Below are 11,512 nucleotides of genomic sequence, written 5' to 3'. Positions count from 1 at the left end.
TCGTCGGTACTTCGGCTATATTATGCTTTAGCGTGTCATGTGTATGACAGCGGTACACAGTTTACAGAAATCATCAATTACGCATAGTTTTGATTATAGTTTTATTTTTACTATTGTCCTTTGTGCCTGGCATATCTTTTAGTGTCATGGACTCCTTCTATAAAATGTTTTAAAATGCATAAGGTTAAGGTCACATGGAGAGGCCGCCGCGCATACGTCTGCTCGCGCCGCCATCTTGAAGTATTACTGAAAATAAAATATATAAAATAAAATATATGGTATTACAAAGGAAACCAATAACAAACTGGGTTTTAACACCCAATGATTTTTTTTTACCGATGTGGTACGTAGCCGAGTATTAAAATCAAGAGTTTGCACCCCCTCAAAATTTGCTTCAGCTTCTGCGAAATCTGCTGAATGATTTTAATTCTGCCAATGGGCCTGGCTGCTTACATTCATAACTTTAGGAAATGCCTTTTCCCCCAATATTAATTTCCCCTCAGGTATTTATAGTTTATAATACAAATACAATTATTGTTTTTTTTTTTTTTTTTTTTTACAAATCGCACAACAACACATATTTCTCAGGTTTAAAAAATAACACAGTAGAGACAATTGTTTTTTATTATCGCTTAAACTATTCTAATTCAAATCTTTGGCATAATATATTTGGAGAATATAAAACACCACTGCCCAACATATTTCAGAATCACTATCAAATACTTTTCATTCCAAGGGGCCTGTTGCACATTTCCCAGAATGCTGAGTGACAAACACAATCTGCACGTCCAGAAAGTTTCCTACAACCCGCATTTCAGTTTGAGATCCTCTCTCTCTGTACTTCATAAATGAGCAACTGTCCATAATTACGTTCCAGATTCCTGGGTGAAAACTTACAAATATGGAAGCAGATATGAGAGTGTCTATGCTCTACGAAAAGTTCTTTTTGATTACCCCAAATTTTCCAGGTACAATTTTAGCAGAGGCATATCGGTTGCAATGACATGCAGAACTTCATACGGGCACTCCTTGGAAACTCCGGGCTACGTCCAGTAGCTGTTTCCCAAGGGCTTCCTGCCGTCCACCAGGGAGGAACTCCGCTGACAGCTCCCTGTACGTGCTGCACACCCGGCGCTCACAGATGTCCTTCCGGTAGATGGCGTGCTTCCACCTGTGGCGAGCCTCGTCATAAAGCACGATCAGCGCCCTGCGAGGAAGCTCCACCGACACTCGTACTTCTCCTTGCACGTTTCCCAGCTGGAGTTCTTCCAGCCGGTCGTTCCTACTCATCGTAACGACTGTGTCCGAGAGAAGACTGAGGGTGACCAGGCGTTCCCCCCACAGCCAGCTGTCATCCAGATGGGGGTCAATGGCAGACCCCCGCACTGGGTCATAGTCCAGGTTGCATTGCTCCACGGGCTGAAAGCCCAGTAACAATGATTCCTGCCTCATTTGCATCACCAGATCCCGGCTACTGGCAGGCAGGCCCCTGAATCCTCCTAAATGGACACGTTGCTTTTTGAAGTTCACTTTGGGCCCAAAGTCCTACAAAGAGAAGGCGGTGAAGAAGAATGGTTATCTTGAAAATATATAAGAAACCAAGAAATCTGAATTTTGCAATGCAGGTAGACACATTCAAGCAGTCTTGATTTGTGTAATGAACTGTAGGTCAACTATATGGTGAAGTTCTATTCACACCTGCTTCCTACGACCAGACTGCGACTCCTTCCAACAATCCTGGTCCATTCTCTTCACCAGCTCTTTCTCCTTCTCCTCCGACACGAAGTCTTTCCACAGAAAGACACCAGGGAAGGGGAACGACTCTTGAACACCACCCTCATTTCGTATAGCCTGCCGCAGGGATGGCTCATACTTGAAATAGTGTAACGTCTAGAAAATAAAAATAATAATTAAAAAAATCATTTGTTGAATCATTTGTTATTCCAAGAGATGACACCATGTTCACCTAATACCGCAAATGGCACATAATTGTAATCTGCCGCTTCCAGTTCCACGACGGCCCTGTTGATGTGCAATTTAGCGCGTACATAAGCTGGACGGCTCAAGCAAAAATGTGGCTGCATAAACTGGTAATATTGTTTTCAATTTAAGAGTCGACAGCCCAAAATGAAAGCATTATAATTTACCACAGAGTCAATAAAGCGCCAGTTACAGTTACAGGGTAATTCGCGAAACATACCGAGTGATTGCTGTCTTGTGCTCTTTCTTTACCGTTGATTTTTTCGCAGATAAGACAAGACCGGATTCCTTTACAGCCACAAATCTCGGCTGGTTTGTACTGTTCCGCTGCCATAGATCCTCACAGGACGCATGTCATAGAAGCCATGCACCGACAGCAGCTGTGCAACGCATTATTGTGTTCGACAGGAAACCCTGGCTTGCCGAACGCTGGTTCCCAAAAGACACAGCGAAAGTTAGAATAAATATTACGTTTCAAGTTTTATTATCACGTGTATTCTGAGAATACAGTGAAATTCTTGTGCTACGGTTGTGTATCTGTGTGTGTGTGTGTGTGTGTGTGTGTGTGTGGGGGGGGGGGGTCCGGATATGTGCATGGAAGAGAAGACAATCACCTGTGCAGTATAAATATTATTTAAAATAACATGAGCAGGGTTATTCAAATCACGGTCCTCGAGGTCTGAGCACTGCTGGTTTTCCAGCCTTCCTTTACCTGTGAGCCAGGTATGAAGCCTCTGACCAATCAGAATCAGTAATTATTAAACTAACTACCTGGGAGAACTGAAAACAAGGTCCAGATTTGAAGAACCCTGAACTAGAGTAATATAATAGTGCTGAAAAAGTGCAGGCAGTAGATCAGCAATACAGTACTGTGCAATACAATGGCGATATGGTGGATAGATTTGGGTCAATGGTTGTTTACAGTTTTTTTCAATCGCTAACAAGCGCTTACCCATACTTCAGATACTTTTTCTAAACTCTTAACACAGACTCACACCTACAAAACACAATTGGCCAAATGGATAATTTTCTTCTCAAAAATACATTTTGTTAAATATATACTAACTCTTCATTTCAAAATAGAACACATCTTTCTCTGCACACACTAACTTTACAAAAACACTATAAATCTGACTCAAAATGAAATTATTCTGTCAAAGAATAACACTTGTTTTCACTTCACAAGGTACATGCAGTCAATCAAAGTACACCAGGTTTCAAAATACTGGCTATTATTGACATTACAAAAACTGCATAGACTTTTATGTTTCAGTTTTACAGGTATTTGCATGCAAAACATGCAATCCACCATTTTGACACCAGAAATGTCTTGGTTGGTAACTGTATGTCCACATGTACAGTAATGTTCACATTCAAAAGCATTCCAGTAAAAAGCAAACAAGTTTTTTTTTCTTTACTGTTTACTACAGGAGGTACAGTAGAAACACGGTATGATAGAACAGAAAAAGTTTTACAGTATTGCTTACAGTGAACAAAATATCCATGAAACACACAAGAGCATTCTGAACAAAAAAACAACAGCAAAAAGCCAAGATAAAAAGGGGGGGAGGGGGGCTAAAAAAAGGCAAAAAATTTGCATCTAATCTCTGCGATCTTCAGGGTTAGGCCACATGTTTCCAAAAACATCACTCCTCAAAGTCTTGCCTTATAAACCCCACTGAGTCTAAGCCAGAATGGAATAAGCTGTGGTTGGCCCAATTTACCCAACATAAATCAGCTGTGTGTCAATTATTCAATTGTTTGTTTATTATCAGCTGAGATATATTTTTGATATTGATATTGTTTTTGAACTGATATCATTGCAGAAGCAGAGGTTTTTATACTGTATCTAAGGTTTGGAATATTGTTTTTGCTATTGTGGGATGTTGTGTGTTAACATTCGTAAATACTACAAAAACAGTCCATAATTTTGTTGGAAGGTATAGCTTGTCTGTTAAGAAAATGTAAGCATTGTGGAAATGTGTTCACTGACTGCATATTGGGTGAAAACGACATGAAATGTGTGAATGGTATGGCCACAAAAGACCGATGCTGTGCTAATTGTGTTTAGAGTTTTGAAAATGTGACAACTGTTTGGACAAACGCTTGTTAGCGACTGAAAAAAACTGTAATGACCTGACTATTTAAGTTATACAGACTGTATATGGTGATACTTCATACATTCCTGTGGGGATATTTTTCTTGCTTTGCCCCATCTTGCTCTCCATATAGGTAAGACCAGAGCTGGGGGTCACAGTGAAAGGGCAGCCATCTACAGTATCCATTGAGATGTGGGTTATGGGCCTTGTTCTGTGACTATTCTGCCAAGGCTGGGCTCAAACTGGTGACCTTCTTATCACAGACGCTTAGCCTGCTAAGCCACAGTCCACCACCACACACTTTTGATTTGAGAGTTTATGAAATGATGTAATTAAATCATTATACTTGATTGATCCCCATGGAGACATTCTCTTTTCCCCCACCCCATCTCACTCTCCATATGTGGGACCAAGCTTGGCAGCATAGGGCAGCCACCCATAGTGACGCCCAGGGAGCTGGGGGTTAAGGGCCTTGCTCAAGGACCCACAGACGGGCAGAGCCTGGGCTCGAACCGGCGACCTTCTGATCACAGGAACAGAGGCTTAGCCCAGTATTGGCTTTGCTTTTAAGTATCTCCAATAACAATACATGAGAAAGAGAATTCTTACACTTTTTTATTATTTGAATCATCAGTAATATACAATCGCAGAAGTTTTCAACAAAGACATTTTACAATTTTCTTCAATTGTACAAAGAAAATTGTACAATTGTTCCAGAGAGAATAACACATTCAAAGAGCACCTTGAACATCATAACATTAGCAAAGTGCTTCATTTGGTCTGGAATATTCAACCAATAATGATTTTACTGAAGGGATACTGAGTCACGGGGAAAGCTTATCAAAAATAAAGTAAAACATTGTTGAGCTGGCTGTGAATTCTTCTCAGTTTGCACGTTTTTTTTCCCGCAGCCAAAACAGGTTTCTCCTCACGAAATATTCAGAGCATAACCCAACACATGGACAAATAGCCCATTTTGTTATGATTTAGAAACATACAAAGGAAAACTGCAGCCGAATCCTCAATAAATAATCAATGTCAAGGCCTCCATTAGAGAAAGAACAGTGACGACACTGGTCACTCAATACCCTCCTGTTTATCCTTGATGGCCACCTGAAAAGGCGAGAAGGTAAAACATTATTACAAAAATTGCACAGACATCGTACTCATGGTCTTCAGCATATAACACAAATCAAACCACCTGCAGGGTTGCTGACTTTGGTCAGCTGGTTGGAGTGAGATTTTCAATTCGAGACAAGTCAGCACACGCATTTACATGTACGGAACAGTTTTATTACCTTGTAGTCTGCAGGGTTTGCCAACTACCCCAACGCTTCTGATGTAGCTCATTTTAGGTTTATAATGGAATTATATAAATTTGCCATATGATTTCTTGCACGAGCGTGCGAGTCTGAAAGCGCGAGTGTCTAGATGCGTGAGAGCCGGCAACCTTGCACATGTGATGTGAAAGGTAACCAGTAATATGGCTGGTTCTTATTTCCACTGGTATAATGCTGATCATGCGAACAGCTGGTAATACTTTTCCAGACTGCAGACCCATCTTGCAGCACACTCACCCTGAACCTCTCCTCCAGCAAGGACAGCTCACTGATGAGATCCGTGATGGCGTTGGTGAAGGCTTCCTGCGGGCTGTAATCTGGGGTGGTCTGGACGCGGATGACAATCTTGTGTTCCAGGGGATGGGGGACTTTGTACCCTGCAAAGAGCACCTGAGGGTCCTTCAGCAGCTGCCTAAAATGCAAGGGGGCAGGGGGGGGGGGGGCGGTTAGAGGTGAATGAGATTTTGATTGGATGATAAACACCAGTCTGAGTTTAATCATTTTTCACGTAACATATACATTGCGTTATCTTTCTTTATGAACTCACGATCGGATGATGTTGCCAAGTGTGTGGTCTTCTTTGTTCAACGTGAAAAGGCAGGCATTGGGCACCTTGGTGTCCTTTACTATAGTAATTCTATAGGTGGATACAATTATACAATAAGAATTACAACTCGCATGGTTTTAACTGCGAAGTCAGCTCAGTATCAACTGAACACCATTCATACTCTCAAAACGAACTGCAGCAACGCGCCAATAAGTAAAGAAAAAGTAATGCAGCAAAAGATAAAAAAAATACCAGAATCAGTTGGGATTTTTTTTAACAGGGAGATATTTATATATGTAAACATTCAAACGTGAAACATTAAAAATTGGTTGCATTTCTTCTTAGAGCACCACGCTACCATAGCCGGGTCGACTTATACAGTGAAACTTTTACATACATCCACACACAAAGACGTGGTAACAATACTTACTTTTTCTCTCCCTCAAACAGCAAAAATGACTCAAAAGCTGGTGGTGCGTTCATGTTTTATCGGTTTATTTTGTAACCAGCTAGCAGACAAGCCGCTTACGAGCGCCTACTTTAAATAAAGTAAAATGGCCGCCAAAACAATGCGTTAGATCTTCCGGTTTCCACTAGAGGGCAGTACTTTCAGAAAAATATCCACTTCTCTTAGTGAATTATATTATTTAATTGATGTTTGATTCATTATTAGGCTAAGCAAAAATATGACGCTTAATAAAAAGAAAATATCTGTGGATAACATCTATGCAGACATGTTAAACATTGCTTGTCAATGGAATTTTGTTATGAAACTAATAAATTTGCAATATTTTTACTCAATTAAGCAAACGTCCCAAGATTTTCTGGGAGCATTGAATGTTAAGGGGTCTATGCACATGCCGAGAAAGTACTAGGTTTGCATCCAATGATCACAGTCTTACAGACGCAGTATGTTCGTTTATCATTATGTTGTTTTACCACTCTCAGTGGAGGCGGGCACAATTCTCTCCCTCTCCCTCCCCTTATCTTCCCTGCTTTGCTTCTCTCGTCTCGTCCAGTCTACTGTCTTACTGTCTATATTTGAGAGACTTTCTCAGCCCTGCTCTTCAAAACTAAGAAAATCATGGATTTGATCAACTGGTCTCTCAACGCAACTGACAGCATCTTCTCAACGAGAAGCGCAGGTTCGGGGGAAACTGACTGTCCTGCAGGAACGTACGCAGCTGGCTACAGGATGGACGGATGGGAGAAGTGGAGGGTCGTGTGTCTGGCGGCTCTTTCCATGGAGGACATAGAAGACATTTACCTATTCGGAACCATGATTACAGGTCTGATGGTGATTGGATTAGGCATTGCCCTGACTTATCGGAAATTGAAGAAAACGGTGACAGCCGCTCAAAGCCCCACTAGGCTGGCCGGGATGATTGACGGACTTGGCAGAGCTGTTGGCGCCCAGACTATGGCTATAGATTGCAAACTGGATAACATCACTGTGTCTAATGACCGCAGATTTGATTACATCACCGTGACTATGGACCGCAGATTGGATAACATCACGGAGGAGCTCACGGCTCTGCAAAGGATTTTGGATGGCCGAGACCAGCATGGACATTAGAGGAGCTGAGAAATTACAGTTTCTCGCCTGAAAACCCAAACAACCCCATTCTATCTGCTTTTGGCTCCCCCCTAATCAGCACGGGCCTTGGCCAAGGCCGCTGCTGAGCTCAACAACTCCCCCTGAAGAACAAGGCAGTGAGACTCTCTTGCATTCCTCTCCCCCAACCACAAGGACTCCCTCCCCCCATCCCACGCCTTCGCCGCTTCATACCCCCAGCATGAACAGGCGGGTCTGTGACCAGCACCTCTATGGCTGCAGGACCGGATGGCTGTTTGTCTATGCTGGACTACCTCCTCCTCCCCATTCCCCACCCCTGTTGCAAGTCACGACTTTTGATGTTGTTAAGTGTAGTGACCATGTGCTGAGGTGTTTTTTTCTGTTCCTACAATGTCCTCCCTATTGGAGTACAGTCTGGGGGCTCTTTTTTTTTATTCTCCTCCTCTCTCCTCATGTAATCCTGTTTTCTCTATTCTTCCTATATCCCATGTCTTCCTGACCTGTCTACCCCCTGTAATGTGATGTTTGTATATTTATGGTCAGGTTGATGGCCTGCCTTTCGCTGGTACTTGTGACTAGTGACATGGTGCATTGCAACAGCAATAAAGGGTTTTCATCATCATCATCATCATCAGAACTTTTAAACAATACAAAATAAACTAAAAATGTGATCAAAAAGTTATCTAATAAATTTTGATAAATAGTAGCATATGGAAAATATACATAACATGTAAATGAAATACATCAAATTGGCTTGTCACTCCAAGTAATATTACTGCTTATTTATTTGTAATGTTCCCGTGAAAATACATACGGATTGACAGATTGTTCCTTACCCACGTCTTACCTCTAGCAGAAGTGAAATTTTGGCAGCACACTCTCAGAAAAAGGGTAAACATTATACCAGTCACTGGGACTGCACTCTCAAGGGTGTACCGGCCATTGATGGTACATTAACGCTGTTTGTACCTTTGAGATGTTCCTCAGTGTCCAGTTCTGTACCTTAAATGGTACAATTACCTACAGCTAAGGGTACATTTGACAGACCCTTGAGGGTGCAGTCCCAGTGACAAGCAAAGGTACAAATTTTACCCATTTTTTTCCTGAGAGTGTAGTTCGGTAAGCGAATTAAGTCAAGATACAAAAAGATGGGACAGAAATCAAAATGTCATATGGGAATATCTTATCCACTTGAGAAATAAATGCCCGGTCAGAGCTACTGATGAAAATTAACATTAAAGCTGATGAAAAAGCAATACGGTACTTTTTTTAATGCAAAACCGACCTTTTATTAAATCGTTCACTTTGAATATTTTGCTCATTATTGGGATATTAAGAAACAAGGAGAGCTACCCTGGGTGCCATGAAGGCCTATATTTACATTTGCATAAATGTAATCAATTATAATAATGTCTGAGGTCCATTTAGATATGTAGTGCGCATTGCATAGTGTTTATCCATTTCTTTGTTCCTGCTTTTATGTAATACTTCTGTGCTAGCATTTCTATATTTTCAAAACATTCTAGGAGCTTCCATTAAAAGTAACAACATCGTTTTCTTTTAGTTACATGATTTTGTGACTTCCTCTTTCAAGTTCCTACTTCAGGGATGGATTATTCATCTACATCTCAACATTTGGAATAAATCATATGACCGGCTTGGACTTAAAAGTTCACAAAGATGAATAATGACTGCAGAGATGGAATCTGGTTTATTTTTAAGCTGCTTCCCCAAATAATAGATTACGAAGTATCGAAGTATGTTTCCTCTGTGCTGTGTCCAAAAATAATTTTTAAATTAGGTTTTACAGGATATTGGTCTCTGTTTTTAAACATATACTGTTTTAAACAGTGGTCAAGTAAACGATGACATGATGGTACAGCAGGTGGCACTGTTGCTTAGTACTGAGTGAAGCCCAGTATGTGGGAAATTTGTATGGCCTTTGCTGTGAGGGTTAGGAAGCACTGCTAACGAGTCATTGAGTGTTTCCCATAACAGCCCTCCTTTCTGCCCTGCCTACAGCTATCATGAAATGCATTAAAAGTGTGAGTCATAGTATTTCCATAACTGAAGGAGAAAATCTTCTAACTGGAAATCAGACCTCAACCTGTGCTTGCACCAGGAAGTCGATGTGTGTGTCATCCAGGCCCATGACGTGCAAATCCCGCGCACAATTCTTTTTTAAAAAAAAAAAAAAACATGAAAAAGACTTTATGAAAATGACTCAGTGGTGAAACATTATGTCATTTACATGGCAGTTAGACCTTGTTGAAATTACCAAAGCTAACCTTGCAGATATGAGACTCTGACTGGTGCATTAATCCACAAATGCTTAGCCAAACTTCAGGAATATAATACTGTACACCCATGTTATTTATGTGTGTAACATTTTTATTGAAACATTTCTTTTCCTTGTAAACATGAAATATGCTTCCAGCAATGTACAAATCCTTCTACAAGGGTTTCTTCCCCATGATATCTAAATGTGTCTTTTCAAAATTCAACCCAGGAATGATTATGACATTTAATTGTTTGGTATTATTGATAAATGATAGATAAACAACAACTAGACAACTACAAATGTAAAAAAAACCCATAATATTTCAACTCCATTGTTCTTGGTAAAGAACAACGTTAAAATTGATCCCCTTAAAATTGAGCCGGGGTGGATCCAGTGGTCGTGGTGCATGTTGGCACCAATGACATAGGAAAGGGCAGAAGGGCTGTTCTGCAAGATAAATTTATAGAAGTCGCGGATAAGCTTAGAAGCAGAACATCCACGGTGGTATTCTCTGGAATACTTCCCGTGCCACGTGCAAGTCAGGCAAAATTAGCTGAGATAAGGGGATTAAATGCGTGGCTAAAATGGTGGTGTAGGAAAGAGGGGTTCAGGTTTATGGGGCACTGGAAGACCTTCTGGAACAGGTGGGACCTGTTCAAGCCGGACGGGTTGCATCTGAACCATAGGGGAACCAGTGTATTGGGGAGGCGTATGTGCAGAATAGTTGAGGAATGTTTAAACTAGGGACTGGGGGGGCAGGGAGGTCAGTTAAGAATTTATGTGGGGAGAGACGGAAAGCCCAAATAAATATTAAAAGTAGACACTGTAAAAGGCCTACCATTAGTGGTCTGTATTTGAATGCTAGGAGTATTAGAAACAAAATTAATGACTTAGAGGCTTTAATTTCTTCAGACAATTACGACATTATAGGAATAACTGAAACATGGATGAGTGACAATGATGGTGATGAATATAATATGGATGGTTATACGTTGTTCCGTAGAGACCGGATAGGCAAGAAGGGAGGTGGTGTTGCAGTATACGTAAAAGAAAACTTGCAGGCAAGGGATCTCACTGATAAAAATAAAAATTCAGAAGCTGTATGGATCAAACTTGATGCTAAAGATTCAAATGGCCTAATTGTCGGGGTTTGTTATAGGGCACCTAATGTAGCTGTAGAGGAAAGCAGAATATTATATGATGATATCAGGATTATGAGTAATAAAAATGATGTGGTGGTTATGGGTGATTTTAATTTACCTGGGATACAGTGGGACACAGTCTCTGGCTCTTCTGTAAATGAACTTGAGATGGTGGAATTAGTACAGGATTGTTTTTTTACTCAGTTTGTTAATACTCCTACCAGGGGAGAAGCCCTTCTTGATCTCGTTTTTTGTAATAACCAGGATAGGATTGGAAAATTAGAGGTTTTAGACCCATTGTACGGTAGTGATCATAACATGGTTAAATTCGAGGTTAATTTTAGTGTCCGAAGAGCAAAGTCTAAATTAAAAGTATACAATGTTAGGAAGGCTAACTTTAATGGTATGAGACGGAAATTAGAAACTGTAAACTGGACAGAGTTAAATAGCAAAACAGTTGAAGAGGCATGGGAATTTTTCAAAAGCACATTGTTGCAAGTGCAAGAGGACTTCATACCTGTTTCCAGCAAAACTAAATCTAGGAAAC

At 40.7% G+C, this 11,512-nt stretch overlaps 2 protein-coding genes across 2 annotated transcripts; both read right to left on the bottom strand.

Moving 5' to 3' along the window:
- Window positions 1–606: 606 nt before the first annotated feature.
- On the bottom strand, window positions 607–2,402 carry alkbh4 (alkB homolog 4, lysine demthylase). Its single transcript, XM_072702188.1, has 4 exons — window positions 2,201–2,402; window positions 1,699–1,890; window positions 962–1,545; window positions 607–921 (listed from the first exon to the last, which is right to left on the bottom strand). The coding sequence occupies exons 1-3, from the start codon at window positions 2,312–2,314 to the stop codon at window positions 1,015–1,017; spliced, it is 837 nt and encodes a 278-aa protein (XP_072558289.1). The 5' UTR covers window positions 2,315–2,402; the 3' UTR covers window positions 607–921; window positions 962–1,014.
- Window positions 2,403–4,681: 2,279 nt separating this feature from the next.
- polr2j (RNA polymerase II subunit J) lies at window positions 4,682–6,548 on the bottom strand. Its single transcript, XM_023819452.2, has 4 exons — window positions 6,397–6,548; window positions 5,967–6,056; window positions 5,657–5,831; window positions 4,682–5,192 (listed from the first exon to the last, which is right to left on the bottom strand). The coding sequence occupies exons 1-4, from the start codon at window positions 6,447–6,449 to the stop codon at window positions 5,157–5,159; spliced, it is 354 nt and encodes a 117-aa protein (XP_023675220.1). The 5' UTR covers window positions 6,450–6,548; the 3' UTR covers window positions 4,682–5,156.
- Between the last annotated feature and the right edge of the window lie 4,964 nt (window positions 6,549–11,512).

Source organism: Paramormyrops kingsleyae, chromosome 18 (assembly GCF_048594095.1).
Source record: "Paramormyrops kingsleyae isolate MSU_618 chromosome 18, PKINGS_0.4, whole genome shotgun sequence".
Taxonomy (NCBI): Eukaryota; Metazoa; Chordata; class Actinopteri; order Osteoglossiformes; family Mormyridae; genus Paramormyrops; species Paramormyrops kingsleyae.
Note: the sequence above shows the minus strand (reverse complement) of the source record. Positions and strands in the feature narration are given on the sequence as shown.